This window comes from Scyliorhinus canicula, chromosome 4, assembly GCF_902713615.1.
Source record: "Scyliorhinus canicula chromosome 4, sScyCan1.1, whole genome shotgun sequence".
NCBI lineage: Eukaryota > Metazoa > Chordata > Chondrichthyes > Carcharhiniformes > Scyliorhinidae > Scyliorhinus > Scyliorhinus canicula.
In genome coordinates, this window is record NC_052149.1 from 218,885,364 (window position 1) to 218,911,918 (window position 26,555).

Consider the following 26,555-nt stretch of genomic DNA (forward strand, 5'->3'; position numbering starts at 1 on the left):
AGGACAATGGCAGCAGGTGTCTGGGAACTCTGCCACCTGTAATCTCCCCTCCAAGCCACACTATTTCATGGCTTCCTTCACTGTCCCTGGATCAAAATTCTGGAACTTCTTTCCCAACAAATGTACCAACGCCAAAAGGACATAATAGTTCAAGAAGGTGGTTCACCACCACTTTCTCAAATACAGTTCGTGATGAGCAATAAATGAAAATGAAATGAAAATCGCTTATTGTCACGAGTAGGCTTCAATGAAGTTACTGTGAAAAGCCCCTAGTCGCCACATTCCGGCGCCTGTCCGGGGAGGCTGGTACGGGAATCGAACCGTGCTGCTGGCCTGCTTGGTAAGCCAGCGATTTAGCTCAGTGAGCTAAACCAGCCCCTATGCTGCCCTTGCCAAAGATGCCCACATCCCATGAATGGAAAAAGGCCTTTGCACCCATTCAAATCTGCCATCTTGGATGTAACATTCAAGGGTGTCCAACCTGCACCAACAGAGAGATGCACTTGCTGGGGAAGTGGTTGAAAGATTAGAGGGCAGTTGAGTGAGATTGGTCTGTGAGGGAGAGGCAGATATGTTTAGCCATTCGACCTAAACATTAAGATTGACACAACACAAGTGATATAGGTTAGAAATAGACATGAATCTGGCAAATTCACATAAAATACAAGAGCTAGCAAGATTAAAAGCTAGATACTACATAGACTTATTACAAGTGTTACACAAGGTGGTAAAGGTGAACATTAGAGGTACAGGACCAAGGGGAAGTGAAAAAAAAGCTAGACTGAAGGTCATCAAAGTGGTTGCGGGAAGTGACAGGAACATCAGAAGACATGGCATTGGAGCAAACAATGTCCGACATACGAAAGAGACAAATATTAATTTCTACATTACAGAAGTGGCTACACTTCAAAAAGTTCTTTATTTGCTCTAACGCTCTTTGAAACATCTGGTAGTCATGAAAAGAGCTCTATAAATTCAAGCCTTTTTTAAAGAAACAAATCACCCCTACAAATCATGAGACAGAAAGGGAATTTGAGAGCAAAGAAATACATGTCTGGAGCGTAAGAAAGACAGGGGGACAGAGAGAAAATCGCAGATCAATAGAAAGGTCAGGGGTGCATTGAACTCACCTGGAGCAATGCCATAGGAGGTCAACTAGTAATTACAGTAAGTGCCTTCACGTCATACCAGGGAAAACGCTGTCACCTTGTTTAGTGTAACTTAACTGGCTGGTTTCTGGGTTAATTTTGGTTTCATCATTATGGAAGGAGTTTGTGTTTTTTTCCTCTAGTTGATCGAGATCACACTCCCACGAGTCGGATTTTCAAAATTAGTCATGATCAGTTTCATCAATCATACCGCCTGCACCTGTCAGCCAAAGCGAGATATCTTCGGACGGTCCCACTCGATTATCAGGCGTTCCTTTCACATTTCCCAAACCGGGTAAGAATTTGCGTGATCACATCTGTCGGGGACAAGTACCAGTATTTCAGCTGCTCAAGAGGATCACTAGTGAGCTGGTGGGCACTGCAGCCAATGTAACCACTCAGGTGGTTGCAACAGAATCACAGACATTGGAAGGGAAACTCAAACCATGTGATGCCCTTCATAGGCATCAACTTGTGTGTTTGAAGGTCATTAATTGGTGGTGGTGGCGGCAGGTTGGGGAGTCATGTTAGGAGAAGGAAGGGAAATATTAAATCTCATTCTTCCCTCTTCTTGGTTTCACCTGAAGCCAGTGGAATTCTTCCTGAGACATTCAGATTAGGACTACTGAGATTCCCGGTAGCCGACTGTGATTTTAACCTGAATTGGCCGGTGTGGGACAGTGGCTGCAGCTTTCTCGACCAGCTGAAGCCAGCATGAGTGCTCCTCCAAGTGCTGCATGGAAAGTGTAGGCCAGCCCTACCTGGAGGTGCCAACCATGCCCTTACCCTCTACAAAACTATTGCCCACGCCAGAACACCACTGATCTCATCACCCTGACACTTACCTGTGAAGTAAAGTGTTAACATTAGGAGTACCGGATACTGATGTAACTATGGTGCCGTCATATGATGAAGTAACAGATCGAGTGGGAAGCAGAAGTACAGCCTCGTGTAGAGTACTGTGATGTATACATAAGAACAAATGAATTTTACAAGTAATAAACCATGGAGGGTTTTCAGGCTAACAGGCAAACTCTAAAGAATCTCCATGTAGACCCCGAACCCAAGACAAAGTATTGCCTGGGGTCCCTGGTGGCCTCTGTGACACCCAGTTTTAGCAGCTGGCCACATACTACCAGATACTACTTGCTGTCTGTTATTATCCAGACATCCTGTTCGTTGTTGAAGCCCAGCCTTTAAAATTGCCTGGGCCTCTTACTGATGCTCTCAAACAGACTAGCTGTTTTTTAAGCCGCTTTGCTGCCCAGGAGATAAAAGCTCACTAAATATTGAGTTAATAAGGCTTATTTCACATTTCACCGTGTATTTTAGGACAATAGTACCTGCTGTACGTGTTGCGGGATGTGTTCTTCTGTCTTGGACTCCAGTTAGAGAACTTGATTCTTAGACAGACTGTAGACATGCTCTGGAAGAGCATCTGCTTGTTTATTGATACTACACCAAAGAGGTTACAGAGTAGGCACGCTGCACCTTGGCATGATTCTAAACTCTCTCTTTAATCCATGACTGACTAGTGTTCGTGGTACAGCATCATCTGTGTCATACATTAACATGTCCCATCTGTTCACCCTTCCAGTAAACCTCCTCCCGAAGCATGCTATCTACTTTTTAACAACATTAAACTATGTCTTCAACTACTTACACTGCAAAATATGGGGAAAATTGAGATGTTTGCGATCCAGGCGAGGGGGCAGGAGAAGCGATTGGGGGATCTGCCATTTAGATTAGTAGGGGGAAGCTTTAGGTACCTAGGCATTCAAGTGGCGAGGGAATGGGACCGGCTGCATAAATAAAATCTGGCACGGCTGGTAGACCAAATGAAGGACGATTTTCGGAGATGGGATCCGCTCCCATTGTCATTAGTTGGGAGGGTGCAGACGGTGAAGATGACGGTCCTCCCGAGATTCCTGTTTGTGTTTCAATGTCTCCCCATCTTTAATCCACGGTCCTTTTTTAAACAGGTCAACAAAGTGAAATCTGTCTTTGTTTTGGGCGGGCAAGACCCCACGGGTAAGGAAGGTAATGCTTGAGTGGAGTCGGGGAGAGGGCGGGCTGGCACTGCCAAATTTTAGTAACTATTACTGGGCGGCGAAAATAGCCATGATCAGGAAGTGGGTGGTGGGGGAGTGGTCGGCATGGGAGCGTATGGAGGCAGCTTCATGCAAGGGCACCAGTTTCAGGGCGTTGGTAACTGTGCCTCTGCCATTCCAGCTGGCACAGTACTTCACCAGCCCAGTGGTGATGGCGGCCCTGAGAGTCTGGGGGCAATGGAGGAGGCATGTGGGAGCAAAGGGAGCATCGGTCTGGTCCCCAATCTATAATAATCACCGGTTTGCCCCTGGAAGTACGGATGGGTGTTTCTGGATATGGCGGAGAGCAGGGATTGAGAGGATGGGGGATATGTTTATAGAGGGGAGCTTTCCGAGTATGAGGGCACTGGAGGAGAAGTTTGTGTTGTCGAGGGGAAACAAATTCAGGTATCTGCAGGTGCGGGACTTCCTACCTAAACAGGTGCCAACCTTCCTGCTCCTACCGCTAAGGGGGATTCAGGACAGGTTGGTTTCCAGAGGGTGGGTAGGAGAAGGCAGTGTCTCGGACATTTACAGGGAACTTATGGGGTCAGAGGAGACGCAGACCCAGGAGCTGAAGCGCAAGTGGGAGGAGGAGCTGGAAGGAGAGATAGAGGAAGGTCTATGGGCAGACGCGTTGAGTAGAGTCAACACGTCTGCAACATGTGCCAGGCTCAGCCTGATACAATTTAAGGTTGTGCACTGGGCTCACATGACAGTGGCCCGGATGAGCAGATTCTTTGGGGTGCAAGACAGGTGTGCAAAATGTGCGGGAGGACCAGCAAACCATGTCCACATGTTCTGGGCATATCCGAAGCTTAGGGGATTTTGGCAGAGGTTTGCAGATGTCATGTCCACGGTGTTAAAGACAAGGGTGGCACTGAGTCCAGAGGTGCCGATTTTCGGGGTGTCGGAAGACACAGGAATCCAGGAGGAGGAAGAGGCAGATATTCTGGCCTTTGATTCCCTGGTAGCCCGGAGACGGATACTATTAGCTTGGAGGGACTCAAAGCCCCCAAAGTTGGAGACCTGTCTATTCGACATAGCTAGCTTTCTCTGTTTGGAGAAAATCAAGTTGAGAGGGTCACTGTTAGGGTTCGCCCAGATGTGGCAACCATTCGTTGACTTCTTCGCGGAAAATTAATCGTCAGCAGAAGGTGGGGCAGGGTGAGTGGGGGTTAGTTTAGCTTAGAGTAGGGGGTTAATAAAGGTGGGACCTGTATGGGAGGGAGACGGCTTTTGCACTATGTTTATAGTTTCATGTACATTGTTTTTTGTGTTGTTGTTATAATGCCAAAAATTACTTCCATAAAATGTTTATGAAAAAAATACTATTTACACTGCATTTCTGTAACTCCCCCTTTTAATCATAGAATACCTACAGTGCGGAAAGAAGTCACTTGGCCCATCGGATCTGCACCGACACTTCGAAAGACCCAATCCCCCGGCTTGCAACCCCACCCTAAGGGGCAATCTGGCATGGGCAATCCACCCAACCTACACATCTTTGGCCTGTGGGAAGAAACTGGAGTACCCGGAGGAAACCCAAGCGGGCAGCAAAATAGCACAGCGGTGGCACGATAGCACAGTGGTTAGCACAGTTGCTTCACAGTTGCTTCCCAGTTTCGAGTCCTGCTGGGGTCACTGTTTGTGCGTAGTCTGCACGTTCTCCCCGTCTCTGCGTGGGCTTCCTCCAGGTGCTCCGGTTTCCTCCAAGTCCCGAAAGACGTGTTTGTTAGGTAAATTGAACATTCTGAGTGCTCACTCTGTATACCTGAACAGGAGCCGGAATGTGGAGACTAGGGGCTTTTCACAGTAACTTCATTACATTCATAACTGCTTGTGACAATAAAAGATTATTATTATTATTATTATTATTAAGGTTCGGTGGCTTGACCATGCTAAATTGCCCTTAGTGTCCAAAAAGGAATAGGCAGGGTTACTGGGTTACGGAGATAGGATGGAGGTGTGGGCTACGGTAGAGTGCTCTTTCCAAGGGCCAGTGCAGACTTGATGGGCTGAATGGCGTCCTTCTGCTCCTATGAAGCAGACACGGGGAGATAGTGCAAACTCCACACAGACAAATACCTGAAGACGGAATCGAACCCAGGTCCCTGGCGCTGTGAGGCAGCAGTGCCAACCACTGTGCCACCATGCTGCCCCTGCAACTGCAGATTCTAGCCAACTCCAACTCCTACTCTTCCCCTCCCCAAGTCACAATCCTGAATGATTCAATCTCGCATGATATTCTTAGCCCCTATGGAAGACATGTTAGAGATAAGAGAGTTTTCTGCTTTAACTGGTAGGACTTCATCTGCAGCACAGGACATCTGGGAAGCAGAGTGTAGGTTTCCGGATGGCTGAACCGCAAGGATGACGAAGACTGTTCACCGAAAGGCTGATCCAAAGGAGAAGACTTAAAGAGACTTTGGACCCTTTGGGACTAGAAGTGAAAAACTCAGGCCACTCTGAGGAACTTGTTGCTCCATCAAAGGACTTCAGGAAGAAAATTCAGAAGAAGAATGATCTTCAACGTCAGGGAAAGCTGTCATTTTTTTTTAAATGTTCTTCGTTTTACAGGATGTGGGTGTCACTGGCTGGGCCAGAATTTACTGTTCATTCCTAATTGCCCTTGAGAAGGCGGTGGTGAGCTGCCATCTTGAACTGTTGCCATCCCTGTGGTGCAGGTATATCCACAGTGCTGTTAGGGAGGGAGTTCCAGAATCTTGACCTAGCGGCATTAAAGGAATGGCGATATATTTCTAAGTCAGCATGGACGTTTCAGGTGGCAGTGTTTCCATGCATCTGTGGCCCCTGTCCTTCTAGATGGTAGTGGTCAGGGGCTTGGAAGGAGCTGTCTAAGCAGCTTTGGTAAGTTCCTGCAGTGCATCTTGTAGGTGGTCCCCATTGCTGCTACTGTGCATCAGCGGTGGAGGGAGTGAAAGTTTGTAAAGGGGTACCAATCATGCAGGCTGCTTTGTCTTGGATGGTGTTGAGTTTCTGGAGTTGTTGGAGCTGCACTCATCCAGGCAAGTATTCCATCAGACTCCTGACTTGTACCTTGTAGATGGTGATAGGCTTTGGGAAGACAAGAGGTGAGTTACTTGCTGCAGGATTCCAACCTCTGACCTGCTCTTGTAGCCACAGTACTTATATGGCTAGCCCTGTTCAGTTTCTGGTCAATGGTAACCCAGGATGTTGATAGTGGGAGATTCAGCGATGGTAATGCACTTGCCGGAGATGATCATTGACTGACAGTTGTGTGGCGTGAATATTACTTGCCACTTGCCAATCCAATATATTGGACATTTTCCAGGTCTTGCTGCATTTGGACTTGGAGTTGGACTCTGAGGAGTCGTGAATACTAATGAACATCATTCAACCATCAGCGAAGATCTCCACTTCTGGCCTTATGATTGAACAAAGGTCATTGATGAAGCAGCTGAAGATGGTAGGGCCTAAAACACTACCCTGAGTAACCCTGTATCATCCACTGCTGTTTCAAAGACTGATAAGGCACAGAAGATCTGACATTTAAATGAACTTAGATGACAAAGGAAAGAATAGCCAACTTTCTGTATGATGCCAATGATATTTTGCGAGGAGAGGACCGTCTACTTTCTGTCGGCAATGGTGGGAGAGCCTCACATCTCTCTGTGTAATGTTGCTCCACTGTGGACAATGGGAAGAATTTCTGAGGATATGGAGACAAGGCAGACCCATCTTCGATAATGAGACAAATGTCAAGCTAAGAACAAAGAAAAGTACAGCACAGGAACAGGTTCTTCGGACCCTCCAAGCCTGTGCCAACCATGCTGCCCGTCTAAACTAAAATCTTTCACACTTCCTGGGTCCGTATCCCTCTACTCCCATCCTATTCATGTATTTGTCAAGATGCCCCTTAAATGTCATTATCGTCCCTGCTTCCACCACCTCCTCTGGCAACGAGTTCAAGGCACCCACTACGCTCTGTATAAAAAACTTGCCTCGTACATCTCTAAACCTTGTCCCTCCCACCTTAAATCTCTGCCCCCTAGTAATTGACCCCTCTACCCTGGGAAAAAGACTCTGATAATCCATTCTGTTTATGCCCCTCATAATTTTGTAGACCTCTATCAGGTCATCCCTCAACCTCCGTCGTTCCAGTGAGAACAAACCGAGTTTATTCAACCGCTCCTCATAGCTAATGCCCTCCATACCAGGCAACATCTTGGTAAATCTCTTCTGCACCCTCTCTAAAGCCTCCACATCCTTCTGGTAGTGTGGCGGCTCGAATTGAACACTATACTCCAAGTGTGGCATAACTAAGGTTCTATACAGCTGCATCATGACTTGCCGATTTTTATACTCAATGCCCCGGCCAATGAAGGCAAGCATGCCGTATGCCTTCTTGACTACCTTCTCCACCCGTGTTTCCCCTTTCAGTGACCTGTGGACCTGTACACCTAGATCTTTCTGACTTTCAATTCTCTTGAGGGTTCTACCATTCACTGTATATTCCCTACCTGCATTCGACCTTCCAAAATGCATTACCTCACATTTGTCTGGATTAAACTCCATCTGCCATCTCTCCGCCCAAGTCTCCAAACGATCTAAATCCTGCTGCATCCTCTGACAGTCCTCATCACTATCCGCATTCCACCAACCTTTGTGTCGTCTGCAAACTTACTAATCAGACCAGAGCATTTTCTTCCAAATCATTTCTATATACTACGAACAGCAAAGGTCCCAGCACTGATCCCTGCGGAACACCACTAGTCACAGCCCTCCAATCAGAAAAGCACCCTTCCATTGCTACTCCCTGCCTTCTATGACCTAGCCAGTTCTGTATCCACCTTGCCAGCTCACCCCTGATCCCGTGTGACTTCACCTTTTGTACCAGTCTGCCATGAAGGACCTTGTCAAAGGCCTTACTGAAGTCCATATAGATAACATCCACTGCCCTACCTGCATCAATCATCTTTGTGACCTCGTTGAAAAACTCTATCAAGTTAGTGAGACACAATCTCCCCTTCACAAAAGCAGGCAGTCAACTCGGGGACAAGATTGTTGTCAAAGATTCTGTAGCTTTAAAGATGCTAAATATTCTTTTGCAGCTTCTGTGTTGACCTCCAGCTCTGACGAGAAGAAGACTTTCAGCTGGATCTGAAGTATGGGTGGTCAATTGACTCTCACCCCCCAGCTTTTGAGCAGTGTGATCTCCATGAGCTCTGACCTGGACATCCTGTGTGAAAAATTATTCATGGACAATAGAAGAAAAACTAGGCAATACATTGGCAGATTTAGTTGAACTAAGACCTGAATGTTGCTCAGCCATAGGGAATACAGCTGACTCTTCAACAACTGTATTAGAGACCTCAAGTGGTGCATTTATCAACTGGAAAGATTAATCATTTTCTACGGGTTCAACATTCAAGAGATCACTCAGTACTACAAGGGATTCTTCCTCATCACTCTCTGGGAAAAATCAGTTGAGATCCAGTAGGCCTTTATGGAGATGTCACCTTCTGCTGCAGTATCTTCTACATGCTCCATCTCTGGCTTTGCTTTGTGGCAAGGTGGATCTGGAAAAGATGCTTCTCTTTGTGGGTAGGACCACAACTAGGGGGCACTATTTTCAAATTAGGAGTTGCCCTTTAAGGACAGAGATTAGAAGAATTTATTTTCTCTGAGGGTTGTGCAACTTTGGAACTCTTTGAATTAGAAGGTGGTGGAGGTGGGGTTACTATATATTTTTAAGGCAGAGGTAGATGGATTTTATTTAGGCGAGGGAATCAAAGGTTATCGGGGTAGATGGAATATGGAATTTGAAAGGCAAACAGATCAGCCACGGTCTTATCAACCGGCGGAGCAGGATCGAGAGGCCGAATGGCCTTCATCTGTTCCTAATTTGTATGTTTGTGTATTTGATTGACCAAGACATTCATCGCTTCAGTATTTGTCCTGGATGTAATGGATGGTGTATCTGTGAAAGAAAGGAACTTACTGCAGAGTGTATAAACTTCCTCCGCTTCTGAAGGCTGAAAATCCACTGCTACTAAATAAAAGGATGAAGATTGTTGCGTGAAGGACGATGATTTGATCGAATGTTAGGGATCATCTACATTTTCAATGATTGCTGAAGTATGGCAATCTGGCTGCTTAACAGGGATGTACACTGATTCTTTCTTGCTCCTTGTAGCTGATAGCAGCAACAAACCTTCCTTTGATAGGAAGGTCTATGCCGCCTGAAATTTGTAACTTGGCTAAAGGCAGTCGAGGTCATCGCGGAATAAATTAACGGCAACTCCAGTATCAATTTTTAAAGTATTATCAAAGCCTTGAACTTGAATTGTAACTGACCAGTTTGCTGGATGAAAGCTATTTACTTCTCCAAGAAACTCTGTAGCTTTGTCTTGTTCTTGACTTTCCTGGAAGGAATATGTTTCATAAATGCTTTCGGGTGTTCGACCTTAATTAAAACCGTTGGATTTGCAGATATGCTTGAAGTGTCCAGTTTGCCACACTAGAAACATTTCATTCCCCTTGCTGTCCTGTCTTGGTGTCCATGTTGAGTTTTCGTACCACCATGCAAGCATCTCAGTGTGGAGTTTTGCACCTTTTTGGTTTTTTTAGCAGGCTTTTGTATGGGTGGGGTCACTGCTTGGCACACCCATTCTACAGAGCCAGGTGACATCTTGAGGTCACCACAGGTTACAGCCCAGTTCAATGCTCAAAATTTGGCCTGTCTCACATGTTGGACCCCTTGATCTAAGGTTTATCTTTGGTCTCAGAAATCAGAGAGTTTTCATCCCGGATGCCCACCGGGATGTGCTTGCAGATTAGTTCATTCTCCAGCACCCTATATCCACAAGAACTAACTAGGCAGTATAGATCAGTTAGGAACAAATCAAGTGATTTCCTAGGTCACTGCGAGCACCGGTTAAAACGTTCTCATTCAAGTATTAAATCATGCTTTATAGTAAGGTAGGCGTCAAAGGAATAATGGCAGCAAAATCTGAGTTGAACTGGCCTGACCTCGGCATTGTGAGGTCTGGGAGATTGCAGCACCTGTCCCTCATCAGAATACACCCATTCAGTCTCTTGCCCGAAGCTAGAGGGAAGTTCCTGAGAAGGGGTTCAGGAGGGCCTCCCAATCTGGGGAGGGCCAGGTTAGGCAGTGTTGGGGTGAATGGAAAGTCCAGGGCAGGAACGGTCTGTTATCAGAAGGGAAGTCAGAGATCTGGGGTGGAATTCTCCGACCACCCGCAGGGTCGGAGAATCGCCCGGCGCCAGCGTAAATCCTGCCCCCGCCGTGGCCGGAATTCTCCGCCACCCGGGAATCGGCGGGGGCAGGAATCGCGCTGCGCTGATTCGCCGGGCCCCCCACGACGGTCGGCGGGCCCCCGGCGGCGATTCCACGGCCTGCGATGGGTCGAAGTCCCCGCCGCTGACAGGCCGTTCCCGCCGACGGGAATCAGAGCACCCCTGGTGCATTCTGCACCTTTGGGGAGGCCCGACGCCGGAGTGGTTCTCGCCACTCCGGTAAGCCGGGACCCCGTGCCCCGCTGGGGCTAGGCCCGCGCCGGAGTGGTTGGCGCCCCGCCAACCGACGTGAACGGCCTTTGGCGCACTGCCGACCGGCGCCACGGCTGGTCAAAGGGCCTTCACCGGTCGTCATGAGTCCGCGCATGCGCCGGAGCATCAGCGGCCGCTGACGTCATCCCGGTGCATGAGCGGTGGAGGGGGTCTCTTCCGCCTCTGCCATAGTGGGGACCGTGGTGGCGCCGAAGAAAAAGAGTGCCCCCACGGCAAAGCCTCGCCCTCCGATCGGTGGGCCCGATCGTGGGCCAGGCCACCATGGGGGCACCCGCCGGTGCCGATCGCCCCGCGCCCCCCCCCAGGACACCGGGGCCTGCTCATGCCACCTGCTCCTGCCAGCACCAGAGGTGGTTTAAACCACGTCGGCGGGAGGGGCCTGACAGTGGCGGGACTTCGGCCTATCGTGGACTGGCGAATCACCGTGGGGGGCCGCCGACCAATGCGGGGGGAGCCCGCCAACCGGCGCGGCGCGATTTCCCGCCCCCGCCGATTCCCGGGTGGCGGAGAATTCCGGCCACAGCGGGGGCGGGATTTACGCCTGCCCCGGGTGATTCTCCGACCCTGCTTTCCTCTTTTTAGCCCTGACCCCTCTTCCTGCTCAGCTGGCTTGTCAGGAGAGCAGCACTTGCTCCTTTTGGGCCTCTGGCATCCCGACCACGTTATTGGAATCCAGTCTGCATATTTAAAATGGGATCTCATTACTTTCTGGCAGATGTCTCTCTCATCTGCTCAGAAGTCTAGGTCAAAACTGGATCCTTCAAAAAGACAATGGGGCTTTAATGATTAAATCCTGCATACCAAATCAAGTGAGCAGAGTTAGAATGGTCCCTCCTCCGTTAAATCCCAATTCTCTGTTATGACTCCAACCTCAGTATGACTCTTGCTTGTAGCAATTTCTGTTACTTCTGCATTGTCGGGGGATTCTGAACTTCCTTAGTGTTTCCATTGTTTGATTTTCCTTGATGGAAATAGAGATTTGCAGCTCACTTCTCTTTGGACTATATTAGCTGTAAATATGTTGGAATGTTTAGGGACCAGTGACAGCTGTGTCTCCCAGCCAATCTGTTACAAATGCTTTCTGCTCAAGGTCTGCTTGCTGGATATATAAATTCTCCAAGTTATTTTAATTGGGTCGAATCCCTGCTAGGAATGGGCGTGAAGTAGAACAATGGAAAACAGCTCTGTAAATCTAATAATCTGAATGAACTTTGAGAAATGTGCTCATTTAATGGAGTGTGCCCTGATTTCCAGACCATAGAGTTTTACGCAGAAGAACGTTGCTCGGGCTGTTGTGTCTCCGCCTGCTTCCTGAATGAGCTGTTCATTTCATCCTTTCCCCTAGTTTTATCACTCAACTTTTTTTTTTCTTTATAAATAATTTGCTGGCCTTTCTTTTAAAAGCCGCCGTCACCTGTACTTCTGAGGGGTCAGAATTATTTTCTAAAGCTCCTTTTGTTGGTTTGATCGTGTTTAATGATTATTTTAGTTACTGATGCATGAACTGATGGAGTTAACTTTACCCAATTGAATTAATCAAAAACTCTCAATTAAACCACTCTAAAACTTCATTACGACTGTGAAAAGAACTCCAGTTTCTCCTGCAGGGTTGAAAGGATTAAATTATGAAGACAGGTTGCACAGACTAGACTTGTGTTCTTTTGAATGGTGAAGATTAAGGGGTGATTTAATTGAAGTGTTTCAGATGATTAAAGAATTTGGTTAGGGAGGTGGCGGAATTGGGGTATTGTCACAAGATCCACAGATGAAGTGTAATGCTGTGGGGGCCTAGGTTCGAATCCCACTACGGTGAAATTTGAACTCATTGAAAACATCTGGGGCGGAATTCTCCGCTCCCGGGAAAAATCGGGTGGGCCGTCGTGAACTCAGCCGAGTTTCACGATGGCCTCGGAGGCCGCTCCTCGCCCCCTATTCTCCCCTCCCGGCGGGGCTAGGAGCGGCGCTCCGTAACTCTCACGCCGAGAGTGATGCGACGGCGGCGTCTATGTGACGTCAGCCGCGCAATGGCCAGGTTGGCCGGCTCCAACACACGCATGCACGGCTGATGTCACGACGGCTGACAGCTCGAACCCGCGCATGCGCGGTGGCCATCTTTCCCCACAGCCGCCCCGCAAGACGTGGCGGCTTGATACTGTGGGGCGGCGGAGGGGAAATAGTGCGTCCGATTGAGACGCCGGCCCGATGATCGGTGGGCACCGATCGCGGGCCTGTCCCCTCCCGAGCACAGTCGTGGTACTCATTCCCCACCAGGCCCCCTACAAGCCCCAAAACGGGCATCTCACGGCGATTTCATGACGGCAGCGACCAGGTGTGGTTGCCGCCGTCGTGAAACGGTCGCGAACGGCAGGCCGCTCGGCCCATCCGGGTCGGAGAATCGCCGGTCGCCGTGAAAAACGGCGAGCGCCGATTCTTCCAAGCGGGGGGTGGGAGAATCGCGGGAGGTCGTGAAATTAGTCGGGGGGCCCTCCCGTGATTCTCCTACCTGGAGTGGGGAGCGGAGAATCGTGCCCCTGGAATTTAAAGTCTAATACTGACCTATTGGCATAAAAACCCACCTGGATTCACTACTGTCTTTTAGTGAAGGAAACCTACCATTCTTACCTGACTTCAGACCCACAGCACAGGTTGACTCTTAAATGGTCTCTGAAGTGGCTTAGCAAGCCACTCAGTTCAAGGGCAATTAGGGATGGGTAATAAATTACGCCCACATCCCATGAATGAATAAAAAATATACAGTGAGAAACTATTTCCTTGATGGGAAAGTCCAGAAGAATTTGAGCACGGACGTTCAGGGAGAAAGCAGAAAATGTCTTCACAACTGAAATCGATAGGTTTTTGTTAGGCAAGGGTCAAGGGACTGAATGATCTACTCCTGTTTTTATTTCCTTATAACAAAGCTTCTCATCCTTGGTATAATATTGAATCAATCGACATCTTCTCCAAACATTAACATTCCTCCTAATGTTAAGTTGTTGAACGTTAATACAATATTTCCTCCAACGATGCATCAAAAATATTGAAACTACTGTTACCTGCACCAGCCACCCTTTCAATTGAATCCACCTTATCTCTTAATGCTCACTTATGTTTAAGGAGACTGCATATACTGCAATATATCTTTCGTGTTCTCTTAAATTGAGAACTGAGTTCCAAACCCCATATCCTAGCAAGACCAAAACAACTTATTTTCACCACTAGCACACAAAACCATTTCCCACTGTGGCCAAAACTATGACTCAGACCTCCACCACCTCCAGACTTGATTTCACCGACACCTTCTGTATAATTTACAACAGGTGTATACAAACATGAACCTGTCGACCTTACCTCCAAGGGGAAGTGAGACCTTGGGCTATGGCCAGGGCCCGCATGGGTTGAAGAGCTAGGGGCGCTATCATAGTCTCTCTGTTTGGGCAAAACCAGGACTAGGGGCTGAGAAGATCTCCCACCCTGGAGTGTGACATCTCATCAATAATGTGCTGCCAGAGGTAGGTTGTAGTGATGGTCCCCAAGTTCATGGGCAGGGCACAAAAGCCATCTGTCCGATTCTGCAAGAGAATGATGATGACTTGCATTGAGGACAGAGTCCGTGCTGCTCTCATCCTCAGTGATATGGCTGACTCCTGCCTGACGGACACCTGCCAATGAATGGGCTTCTCATGGAGTATAGAGACACGGGATGAGCTCTCATCTGCTGCAGCCTCCTTCAAAGTAAAGGGTCCTGGTGTTTTCCTCCAACCAATATCCGAGGTGGGCAATCACTCTATACTTTGCCAGCTTGTGGCCTCCTCATCACTAGGCAAGAGTGGCAGACATGAGAGGCCTGACATCGATGTTGGGGGAGGGCTTGGTGGTGGTGGTGGGGGGGGGGGGGGGGGGGGTCCCGGTGTACCGGAGTCCCATGGAGCTGCTCATGTCTGTGGTCTCCAGTTGGTGTGAGGATGGTTTGGGTTGATCGACTGACTGCCCTGCAGTGGAAGGGAGATTGCATTAGTGCATCCGAGGGGATAAATGATGGGACAAAGTTTCCTCATTAGAGGTCTGCCCTGAACGTTCTCACTTTTTTCTGCAGCTCCTACTTCGTCCTCTGCACAGGTGTGTGGTCTTGCTCCTCCCCAGCCAGCCCAAGGCCTCTTTCCTCAAAGGGTGTGAGGCATTTGATCTCGCGGATGACTCCGCGTAGCTGTGCTCACTCACACCTGTTATGCTCGAGTTTGTCCTGCAATGCAACAGATGGGGAGAGTGGAGGCAGACGTGCTGTCAGTTCAGATGGTGATGAAGTGCTGCATACATGGGACTGGAGTGGGAGCGGGGATGTGAGAAGCAGAGTAGATACTGGGAGAAACCATGGGGATATGGGCGGGGGAAGGGAACCTCGTTACAGGTGTCCATAACTCAGGAGGTGGCTGGATAAAAGATCACCTTGGAGCTGTGAGGGGTGTGTGAGGGGGAAGGTTTACACGTAGCTCCCAGCTGATTGCAGAGATTAAGTTGCCCCGAGGTGAGCGAATCAGCGGAAGGCCACCACGAGTGTGGTGTGATTTATGTGGTTAAGAAAACAAGTTGTTAAAGACGCTGAATATTCCAGTGACATTTCCCGCCAAGGGTGCTGATGGGATTCGCACTGGTTTTCTCATCAGATCCGACACTTCACTAAATTTTGGTAAGATTCTGCCCAATGTGTCTAGTCCATATGACTTTTATTCAGAGCTAAAGAGAGAGGGAAATGTTTTTACAGGTTACTCCTGACCTTCTGCTTTGCTTCACCTGGTCCACTTCCTCTTAAACACTATAAAATCCATAAATTTATCCCTCTCTTTACTCCGAAAAGAGTCATATGGACTCTGGTTCTCTCTCCACAGACGCTGCCAGACCTGCTGAGTTTTTCCCAGTATTTTCTGTTTATATTTCAGATTTCCGGTGTCCGCACTATTTTGCTTTTAGTTTTGTGTAAATATTAAGTTTGGAACCTTAGATGTGTTCCATGCAACCTGTTGATAATTAACGTTTTAACAGCTGCACAAAATCTATTTGCTGCAGTAAAGTTGGATAGATTAAAGTAGCGGGAACTGGCTGAGGACATTCCTTTCAAATAATACCTGAGTATCGCTGAAAAAAGGGACTGGCTTTCAAAGCTTTGTGTCTTGCACCCATCAACTTTTATTTGAATTCAAATCAGGCAAAACAAAAGCTTGGCAGTTAACTGTTCCCTGGTACATTTTTCATGGTAAGGCCTCTGCCAATCAAAGCCCACTTCCCAACCAATCAACATACTCCCTTCCTGCAATATAAATTGTTGTTCCCTTTGAGATTTGGTATTCTTGTGAAACTATACTGATGGGTGCAACAGACATGATTTTATTTCAGCAACACTCAAGTTCTGTAATACCGAGCGCCTATCAAATGAAATTACATACAAATATTATTTCTGTTGAATTTTCCCTGCAACATGGAGAGATTCGAAGCTGGCCTGTTCAATTGAAAACTGGCAGAATTTGATGGCTGCCCAATTCGCAGCTCATCTGACCCTGTCAGTTTCCCACCAGGTGAGTCAGCGTAAAAGGTGTACGTAACTTTAAACAAAGTTAATGCTTGGTGGGTTTTCCAAAGGGCTAATCGTAGGTAACTGCTTGGTGTTACACTAAACTGTATTGAATGGGGCTGGTTTAGCTCACCAAGCTAAATTGCTGGCTTTTAAAGCAGACCAAGCAGGCCAGCAGCACGGTTCGATTCCTGTACCAGCCTCCCCGGACAGGCGCCGGAATGTGGCGACTAGGGGCTTTTCACAGTAACTTCATTGAAACCTACTCGTGACAATAAGTGATTTTCATTGAATGCCTGCTCTCTCTGACCTACATTGGATTCCAGTTAAACAGCACCTTGATTTTAATGTTCCCATTTTTAAAAAATCCCTCCAAAGCCTTACCCTTCTCTAAACCTGAAATCTCCTCCAGCCTGATAACCCTCCTTGATAACTGTGTTCAACGACGATTGTCCTCTTGGGTACGCACATTTTAATTGCTTCCCCACTGGTCGGCTGTGTTTCCAGCTGCCCTCGGCCCTAATTCTAGAATTCCCTCACTTTTCTCTTTAGAAGCTAACTCTCTGACTAAGCTTCTGGCCGTCTGGCCTAACATCTCTATATGTGGCTCGTTGTCAAATTTTGCTTTACAATGGCCAGGATTTTGTGCCCTTGCCACATTGCACCTCCCCCTGGCGGATGTGGTGGGCCATTTAAATTGCTGTTCATTGCAGCGGGATTGTCATATCCCACCCGATGGAAGGGGCAGGAAAATCCTGGCCGCTGATCCAGTAAAGTACCTCGGGAAGTTTTATTACATTAACAATGCTTTATAAGTACAAGTTGTTATTGTTGAATTGGCTGCTATTATTCAAAATGGTGGGGAGGCCATAAAACCTGTTTCTGTCAGGGATTTAAAAAAAGCTTAACCAGAGTTCCTGCTCTAGCCTGTTGTCCAGAGGCACCACTGCAAAGAATATTTGTGGATTTGGGGTAAGGACAGGATCAGCTTTGACTGCAATGTATCCAGGATTGAATAGTTAGCCAATATTCCTGACATGGTTTCGCATAGGATGAATAACCGCTTGAGCAAGTTCTCTATCAGTGCCTGGGAAACTACGTCTGGGGAGGGCAAAATGTAATCTCCCGCAGTTGACGAATGTAACCCAGATCAGGCACACTGCTAGATGGACCTAACAGCTCATTTGCAAATGTTTCTCCCCGTAGGTGCATTATGGAGAACAAGACATGTCCACATGATCATGCATGGAATCCCCATTACTGCAGATGTGTCACTGAGGAGGAGGTCTTCAACTTAATGGCTGGCAATTCAGAACCAGGTTAGCCACTTGCTTTTACCCTCTTGTAATTTTGGTAAAGGTTCGATCAGAAAGAATTTCTCTAAGCACACTTTTGGATTGCCCGAGCTTAGCCATGTGAGGAAGATCTGAACTCACTCTGTTCCAGAGTGGAAGTGACCCCAATCATATTCCTGAGCCATTAAAATGGGAAATGCCAATTTTGCCCTCAGGGAAGCAAGCCATTGTTAGTTATGTACATGTATGGGTGGAGGGGGGGGGGGGGGGGGGGGGCTTTAACCTTTAACTTGGTGGGGGTACAAAATGGATATTAGCTGATCATCCACCTGTACTTCAAGGAAAAGAAACAGTTGGCATGTGTACCAGTTTGCAATTGTTCATTTTACACACTCTCTGAAGTCCCTATGGAGTTGGTCCTGTGATATATAGCCAATGTGTAAAAGTGAAACCCATTTGCAAACTACACAATTCGCGTAAAAATAACAGAGTAGCATATTGACATCACTCTCACAAAGCTGAATGAAGATCAATACAAGAAATGATCCAGTGCAGTCTCACTCTGTTACTGCTCCAGATAGAACTGCAGCACTAAACATCATATCAGCAGATGGTTTATGACATTAATTATAATCATTGTGCTTTAAACGTTTCTATGGTCAGAATATCCAGCAGCTTCGAGTATCTTTGCAATTTATACTGTAACCTCAAAATACTTGCAAAGATAACATTTGGGTCATATTAAGATTGAACAATGGGCAGAATCTTCTGTTCCTGGGCTGGTTTAGCACAGTGGGCTAAGACAGCTGGCTTGTAATGCAGAACAAGACCAGCAGCGCGGGGTTCAGTTCCTGTACCAGCCTCCCCGAACAGGGAATGTGGCGACTAGGGGCTTTGCACAGTAACTTCATTGAAGCCTACTTGTGACAATAAGCGATTATTATGGAGGTGGTGAGCTTGGAGGCGGGAATGGCACTTAGTTAGGGAGTGAGGGTGCAGCAAAACTTTGCATCTTCCCACCGAATGAAGTTCTGAGTAGAAAAGTGCATCGCCGACCTTCCTCTCCCTCCTAGGTTACGAACCGTTAATCGGCCTCTTTGCTCCAATGCTAGGATTAACTCAGCTCCAAATGAGGGTGGCATGTGGCGCAGTGGTTAGCACTGGAACTACAGAGCTGAGGACCCAGGTTCAAATCCCGGCCCTGGGTTACTGTCCGTGTGGAATTTGCACATTCTCCCCATGTCTGCGTGGGTTTCACCTCCACAACCCAAAGATGTGCAGGTTAGGTGGATTGGCCATGCTAAATTGCCTTTTATTGGAAAAACAAAATTGGGTACTCTAAATCTATTTTTTAAAAAGCCAGCTCCAACTGGGCCTGCCAAAGTGCCGCCTGCATGATTGGTAAAAGAGAGCGTACCGCATGTTACCTGGTGTTGTGAGGGCAGAGGTGTGTCCCTTAACCAAAGACGCTCAGCACCTGATTGAGGACATGTCCATTGGGCGAGGGGGGCGTGGCGGGTGCAGAAACTTGATGACAACCACTGCTTGCCCTTGCTTCCAACTCCCATTCCAAGAACCCCTCTGGACCCTCAGTACTTATCTTTATCTGAGGTCCTGGGGCTCCGGGTGGGGAAAGCAGCTCGAGTCTCTTCCATCGTGCTGTTAAGCACAGGAGCTGCCAGCCTCCAATTGGATGGAAGCTTTGGCAGGCAGAACTTCAACTTCAGGGACTTGCTTCTGGAGGAAGGTTTGTTGGTGTCCCTAGGTCTGCCTGAATAGACCATAAGAAATAGGAATTGAAGTCGGCCCTTCGGCCTTTTGAGCCTGCTCCACCATTTAATAAGAACATGGCTGACCGAACACTCACAAAGTTAACTTTCCTGCCTTCTCTCCATAACTCTACTTCCCCTATCGATTAAAAACCTATCGACCTCAGCCTTGAAAATATCCAAGGACTCGGCCTCCACAATCTCCTGGCGTAAAGAATTCCAAAGATTCCGCACTCTCTGAGACAAGAAAAACTTCTTTGAATCCATCTTTAATGAGGACCCCCTTATTCTGTGACTATGCCCTCTGGTCCTACACTCTCCCATGAGTGGAAACATTTACCCTGTCTATGCCCCAAGAATCTTATATGTTTTAAGCATATCGCCTCTCATTCTTCTAAACTTTGAATACAGACCCAACCTCTTTAATCTTTCCTCATATGGCAGTCACTCCATACCCAGGTTCATCCCAGTAAACCTCCTCTGTACCGCTTCCAATGATAATATATTTTTCCTTAAATTAGGGGACCAAAACTGTACACGGTATTCTAAATGGGGCCTCACTGGCATAAGATCTTGTGGGCCTTCCAAATAGGGGCAGCATGGGCCTCTCACCCACCCCTCACTTGGCAGGGGAGACCCTCCTGCCAACAGAGGGTCCGGTTCCTGTCATATCTGCATCGTATTCTGACACTGCCTTCAGTTAGGGAAACACTTTGTAGGCCTGGTGCAGAATTATTGGGAAATTAAAAGACCAGTGGAAGATGTTAACTAGTAAAATGTCTTTCTACTTGAATCCTGTTTACTCACTTAAGTAAGTAAAGTAAAAGTGCCATCATCCCGGAAGCCCATAGGCTGCTTTCCCCTTTGAGGGGGAGAACTGACTGATGGTGATTTAACCTGAGGATTAACATACCTCAGGCAAGGGGCAAGGTGGAGAAGATGGGGCCTTCATGAACAACCTTAGCCAGGACAGGAATTGCTAAACCGATCCTTATTTAATATGTAAGATGGTGTGCGGGGTGCCAAATCACAGAGTGATAGGTAGAGGAGACCTGATTGCACTGTTCCTCGGTGTAGCCAATCTGAAACGTTCCATCAGGTAGAATAATTGAACCAAAGTGAGAGGGGAAATTGGAAAGAACCAGAGTTTTAGCTCTTCCTGCACACAGACCCATCTGACAGCTGAAGGAGATGTTTGCAGAAATCTGGGAACATTATCTGCCCCTTGATGAAGTTTTGGGTGGGGAGGGGGGTGGGGGGGGGGGAGTTAATGAAAGTGGAAAGAATAAAATAGAACAAAAAGACATAAAGATATTCATAACATGGCTGTCATAACATTGGATGTTGCTGACTTTTCTTCCACAATCTTGTCAGGTGATAGCGAAAGTGAGATGGATGACTTTTGTGGACCTTACATGATATTCAATGAAGATACGTGCAGCTGCAGGTGCACAAACAGACTTTCTGAATCAAGCTGTGGCCCGAACAAAGAATTCGATGAGAGTACCTGCAAATGCATTTGTAGCAACACAGAACATCACACCTTTTGTGAACCGCAGAAGGAATGGGACGCGGATGCTTGCGAGTGTGTGTGCAGGAAGAACTGCCCAAAGAATCAACCCTTGAACAGAAGTAAATGCATCTGTGAATGCACAGAGTCGGTGTATTCATGCTTTCGCAAAGGGAAGAAATTTGATTCACAAACATGCAGGTGATTACATTTTTAGAACTCATTTTGTCATCATCATGTTTGTTCTAATCTGTGCAAATGCAACTTCCTTTGAAATTATTGAAAGCTTTATGGATCAGGGAATCATAGAATTTACAGTGCAGAAGGAGGCCTTTCGGCCCATCGAGTTTGGACCGGCCCTTGGAAAGAGCACCCCACTTAAGTCCCCCCCCCCCCCCCCCCCCCCACCCCCACCTCTATCCCCACAACCCAGTAACCCCCCCCCTAACCTTTTTTGGACACAAAGGGCAGTTTATCATGGCATATCCACCCAAGCTACACATCTTTGGGAGGAAACCGGAGCACCCGGAGGAAACCCACATCGGCATGGGGAGAACTTGCAGAGTCCATTCAGACAGTCAACCATGCTGCCCATGGAGGCATGGATCGGATAGCTTTATACTGGAGCTGAATGGATTTGCCTTGGAAAGGGACATCCGTGGAATGGATGGGAGTGGGAATAAATCTTGCAGCGGTGGTGCCAAGACATTATAGTGTACAAAAGCTAATGGAAGCAGTCAGAGACCCCAATAATAATAATAATAATAATAATAATAATCGCTTATTGTCACAAGTAAAAGAGTTTAGGGTCTCTGCCTCCACCAACAATTCGGGCAGTGAATTCCAGACACCCACTGCCCTCTGCATAAAAAAAGTTCTTCCTCATGTCCCCTCCACACCTTCTGCCACTTATCTTGAATCTATGTCGCCTGGTTCTAGAATTCTCCACCAAGGGAAACAATTTTATCCTGTCCACCCTTTCTCTTCCCCTCATAATTTTGTACACCTCAATTAAGTCACCCCTCAGCCTTCTTTGCTCTAAGGAAAATAACCCCAACCAATCTCTCCTCATCGCCACACTTTTCCAGCCCTGGCAACATTCGTGTAAACCTCCTCTGCACTCTCTCCAGAGCAATTACATCCTTTCTGTAATGTGATGACCAGAACTGCACACAATGTTCCAGTTGTGGGCTCACTAGTGTATTTTACAATTCCAACATTATATCCTCACTTTTATATACTATACCCGTGCCAATTTCCGGTGGAAATTCTGTGGATAAAGAGCAACTTTATGCTTCTTCAGTCTGATCAGTTGATCAGCACAGCATCTCGGTTCTGGCCCTTGGGTCCATTCGTGTTTTTAAAAATCCTTTTTCAGGCTGTGGATATCACTGGCAAGGCCAGTACTTTTTACCCGTCCCTAATTACCCTTGAGAAGGTAGTGGTGAGCCACCATCTTGAACCTCTGCAGTCCAAGGGGGTTCCAGACCTTTGAGCTGGTGAAAGTGGAGGAACAGAGCTATAGTTCCAAGTCAGGATGGTATGTGGCTCGCAGGAGAATTTGTGGCTGGGTGTTAGGGGTTAACCTCCCTCACTAATCTGAAATGGTGCCATGGGATCTTTCACATCCACCCGAGTGGATCTTGGGTGGCATTTCCTTTAAAAATAATTTTTTTATTAGATTTTTAAAAATTTTAACAAAAAAACGCAACAAAATAAAATAAAATGTCAATGCAAAACATGACAGTTCTTGTTATAAAAAAACTAATTGTGTTTAAACTTACAAACCTGGTGACTGTAATTATTGGGCTGCCAAGGGCCAATGACTTTGGGTATTTTTCTAAGAATTATTAACGAATTACTTGTGCTGTGCCTCTGGGTCAAGTGGGGCTGGAATTGACTGTGCACTAGCCTAGGGTGTTGTATCAAAGGATAAAAGTCTATGGGCTGGATTCTCCAGTCACCGTCGCCAAAACCGCGTTCGGTGAAGGGCCAGAGAATCCAAATTCCTGACTAAATTGGGGCGCCACTTTCGCGATGCTCCGCCCCCTCCAAAGCGGCATTCTCGCAGACTATGCCCGGCCATGTATCGATGGCCTCTGCCATTGCCTGAGGCCCCCCCCCCCCGATGCTCTGCCGCCGGCCGGTCGAGTTCCCAATGATTCGGGACACGTGTGGTACTTAGCATGGCGGCTGCAGACTCACACCAGAGCCGCCACAGTCGGGGGAGGGCCAATCATCGAGCAGGGGGTGGGGGAACTGCTAGGGCACTGTGGTGGGGTGGGGCGGTCCGGGGCGTGCGGGTCGTCCGAAGGGTGGGACTATTTTGCGGGCCATGTCCGCAAGTGGCTTCCACCATGAATCATGGCGCAGCGCTGCTGTGCACGTGCGCGGCCACAGACCCGGCAATTCTCCAGGCCGTATGGGCAGCTAGAGCTGGGTGCTCTATGCTCTATGTTTCAGCCCTATGTTTTAGATGGATGTCTTCCAGTTTGATTATTTTTGGTTCGGCCTTCAGTTGGGAGAGGTTTTGCTTTCAGTCTATAAGGGTTTTCACTGTAAATTTCTCAGGATCTCAAGACCTCTCTGCAGATTCCGAAACAGCAGGCAAGAAACCTTTTTAGAGAGGGAAAGTCTGAGTTCTCCTGTTAAAAATCTAAATCTTCACAGTAACTTCATTTGAAGCCTACTTGTGACAATAAGCGATTTTCATTTCATTTCATTGCACTGTGCACTTTTTTGCAACTTTTGAGTTCCTCACTTCCTCTGCTTGACTTAAAGATATATGTCCATTAAAGATCCATGGATCAAAAATGATAACGGCAAAGTAAAAGAAATGGGAATTAAGGGAATCACCGGGAAGGGTACTTATAATACTTCACTTCATTTTATGCCCAAGTCCTGGAGTGGAACTTGAACTCACAATGTCTTGACTCAGAAACACAAAAACGCTTTGTGTGACCAATTGAGCCACAGGTTGTAAGTCTGAATAGTTACTGAAAAGTCCAAACTAACTTAAGTAGCCTGGTTCAGACAGCTCATAAACCCACTGCTCTGTGAAATGAATCTTCACTTGCTGGGTTCAACTTCGTGGTAGCATTTTTAAGACACAATGATTACACCATATTAAGCTTGCCACACCACTCCCCCCCCCCCCCCCACCCCCGCCCCCTACTCTCCACCTCATTCACCATTGCAGCATAGTCAGAAATGTTAAAACATGACCATCATCCATTAAGGGGGATAATTTTGGGATATCTAACTACTTTTTGTATCGTCTCTGCAGATTTTCTCAATGTTGACTGCACCAAAGACACATTATATCAGTTCCAAGTTTCTCATGAGGAGTCCTGGGTTTAATTGCTCTCCGATCATTGCACATATTTCTCTCGAGCATATCACTGTTCGAGCGCAGTCGGCATTTTGGAAAAAGTGCCCCACATGCTAGGCAGCCCTAAATTCTTTGGTATGACACATGTGAGCATGTTAATTCCAAAGTCAAATTTAAAAATGCAGCACTAGAACGATAGCTGATTTGCAAGGATGTATTTGCAGTGTCTTGTGTTCATACATCCATCCAGATAATTTAGCTGCACAGATTCAAGACTATCCTGGAATCTAACCAATCAGCTGTATTATTATGTGGTGACTAAGTATAACATTGCACTGACAGGGCTGCACGATCATCGAATCAGTCGAACAACAGAAAATAGGTTATACACACTAATAGTGTCAGTTCACCGGTGACACCAAAGTGCAGGTGTGCTCTTGCAACTTTGGAATCTTGCGCAAAAGAAAGCTATGGACAATAATAATTCTAATGAGACTTCATTTCCAAATATAAAAGATAATTGATAAAGCCCACAAGGCGGCATGGTCACACAGTGGTTAGCAGTGTTGCTTCACAGCACCAGGGTCCCAGGTTCGATTCCCGGCTTGGATCACTATCCGTGCGGAGTCTGCACATTCTTGCCATGTCTGCGTGGGTTTCCTCCACTCTCCAAAAGACGTACTGTTAGGTGAATTGGACATTCTGAATTCTCCCTCAATGTAACCGAACAAGCACCGGAGTGTGGCGACTCGGGGACTTTCACAGTAACTTCATTGCAGTATTAATGTAAACCTACTTGTGACAATAATAAAGATTATTATTATTAAGTGGTACTTGTGATATGAATAAAAAATTATTATTAAGTGGTGATGGTGATGGCAAAGGTGAACAATGCAGAAGCGTGACTCAAGCAGTTCACATGTGTGTTGGTCATACATTTAAAGATTAATCTGATAGTTGGATTTAACTTGCGGCTAAAAATGTTTGATCCCAATAATATTCACCCAGAGATTGGCCTGCCCAGCCTGACTTCCATTCGGTCAATGGTTGTATAAAATGGGTAGTAATTTTCTTTTTCTCTTTCCCTCTGCAAACAGGTGCTACAGGTTGCCTTGCAGAACTCAAGTGAAGCAGTGCCAGTCGGGCTTTTACTTCAGCCATTATGTTTGCAGCTGCCTTCCACTATACATGAAGGAATACCAAACTGAAGAGTGACGCACAAACTGCTTTCTACCCTGCCTTGCTTCATTAATGAAGAACTTTACATTTCAGCCTGCAGCACTTACACAAGTACTTTTCTATTGGGATTCTATACAATCTAGTAGGTACGCTGGGCACTGGAAACATACCGGATATGCCAATGAGATGTCGACTTTATGGTTTGTTTCTTACGTGTTTCACCCATTTTTTGTACAACACAAGGACAGAAACTAGTTGGTGTGATTAGCATTGTCAAGATCACAGCAGAATATTGTAAACAACTTCCCAAAACCTAATATTGCTTCAGTACTGACTGAGTTTGGGGAGGGGGGGAGGGGGCTGGAACAGTGTTAACAGATGTATTGTTTTGCACAAAGCAATGCTTTTTATTGATCCAGGAAGATTGATTGGAAATTTGTTCCGATGCTTCAGAATGGATGTGTTTTTAAAATCTTGTACCACTTTTATGCTATCAACGTCGCTTTCAAGATCTGCAAAATAGGTTAAAAATCATAGACACATTGACAAAATAGCAGGAGTCCATTCAGCCCTTCAAGGCCGTTCCACCATTCATTATGATCATGGCGGATCATCCAACTCAATGGCCTAATCGTGCTTTCCCCCATCTCCTTTGATCTAAGTGCTATACGTAATGAAAACATAGAAAAAAAAATAGAACAAAAATAGGAACAGGAGACGACCATTTGGCAATATTAAGCAGGATGAGAATTTACCAGTTGAAAGTCAAAAAGGTTGTAGGAATTTGTTTTTCCCCAAACATGCTTATGATCTGAAATGTAAAAATGGCAAGTGAATGTACGCATCATTAAGTTAGGAAAAACAAGGAACAACTTTTCAAGCATAGCTTGAGTTCATGTGGAAGATGAAATAAGCAAAGGAGGAAGTAAAAGAATGAGGCACAAAATGTACACTACAGAGAGAGAGAGCAAAGTAAAGTGAGTTGGGCAATTTCTGTTCATAATATGATAACATCATATGCATTTGGAATATTTAAATTATCGCAATGAGGAGAGGCACATAATTATCGGCTCCAACAGAACCCGTTAAACT

General features: G+C 46.7%; 1 protein-coding gene across 1 annotated transcript in view; it reads left to right on the forward strand.

The window, feature by feature from the left end:
* The window catches only part of LOC119964273 (vascular endothelial growth factor C-like), a 209,179-nt gene extending 183,576 nt beyond the window's left edge, over positions 1-25,603 (forward strand). The window contains exons 7-10 of the mRNA XM_038793548.1: positions 1,292-1,443; positions 17,586-17,698; positions 20,818-21,154; positions 25,382-25,603. Coding sequence (XP_038649476.1) covers positions 1,292-1,443; positions 17,586-17,698; positions 20,818-21,154; positions 25,382-25,499 — 720 coding nt within the window. The 3' untranslated portion in view covers positions 25,500-25,603. The remainder of the gene's footprint in view (positions 1-1,291; positions 1,444-17,585; positions 17,699-20,817; positions 21,155-25,381) is intronic.
* Positions 25,604-26,555: the final 952 nt, after the last annotated feature.